This window comes from Galeopterus variegatus, unplaced genomic scaffold (assembly GCF_000696425.1).
Source record: "Galeopterus variegatus unplaced genomic scaffold, G_variegatus-3.0.2 Scaffold2242, whole genome shotgun sequence".
NCBI lineage: Eukaryota > Metazoa > Chordata > Mammalia > Dermoptera > Cynocephalidae > Galeopterus > Galeopterus variegatus.
Window position 1 is genome coordinate 306,446 of NW_007728353.1, and position 431 is coordinate 306,876.

The 431-nt window shown below is 55.5% G+C and overlaps 1 protein-coding gene across 1 annotated transcript in view; it reads left to right on the forward strand.

Moving 5' to 3' along the window:
• The window catches only part of IGFN1 (immunoglobulin-like and fibronectin type III domain containing 1), a gene marked incomplete at its 3' end in the record, with an annotated part of 16,686 nt that overhangs the window by 2,340 nt on the left and 13,915 nt on the right, over positions 1-431 (forward strand). Inside the window, 1 exon segment of the mRNA XM_008581056.1 lies at positions 232-371. Coding sequence (XP_008579278.1) covers positions 232-371 — 140 coding nt within the window.

Sequence of the window (431 nt, forward strand, 5' to 3'; positions counted from 1 at the left end):
GACTTCTGCAACACACGAGCCAGGCGAGGACTGTCTTCTGGTGCCTGGGAACTGCTGCTAACCACCTGACGACATGCGTCCCGAGTTAAGCAACCAAGGCCTGGCAACCCCTTGGAATGGGCAGTTGAAATACCGAGAGCAGGAGGATGACATAAATTAAAATCTAAATAAAATAGACTGTCACCCTTCCTTTAAGCTGTCAGTCTCCTTGCCTGTCTCTTCCCGCCACAGGGAAAAATGCCATCTTTCGTGCTGTGGTCTGCGGGGAGCCCAGACCTGAGGTACACTGGCAGAGCACCAAAGGGCACCTCAGTAACTCCAGCAAGTACCAGCTCTCCTTTGCCCCCGGCAGCGAGGAGCACGTGCTGCAGGTGAGAACCGTAGTCTTCCCCCGAGCAGGGCCTACCCAGCTCTTCCTGTCCCCACAAAGG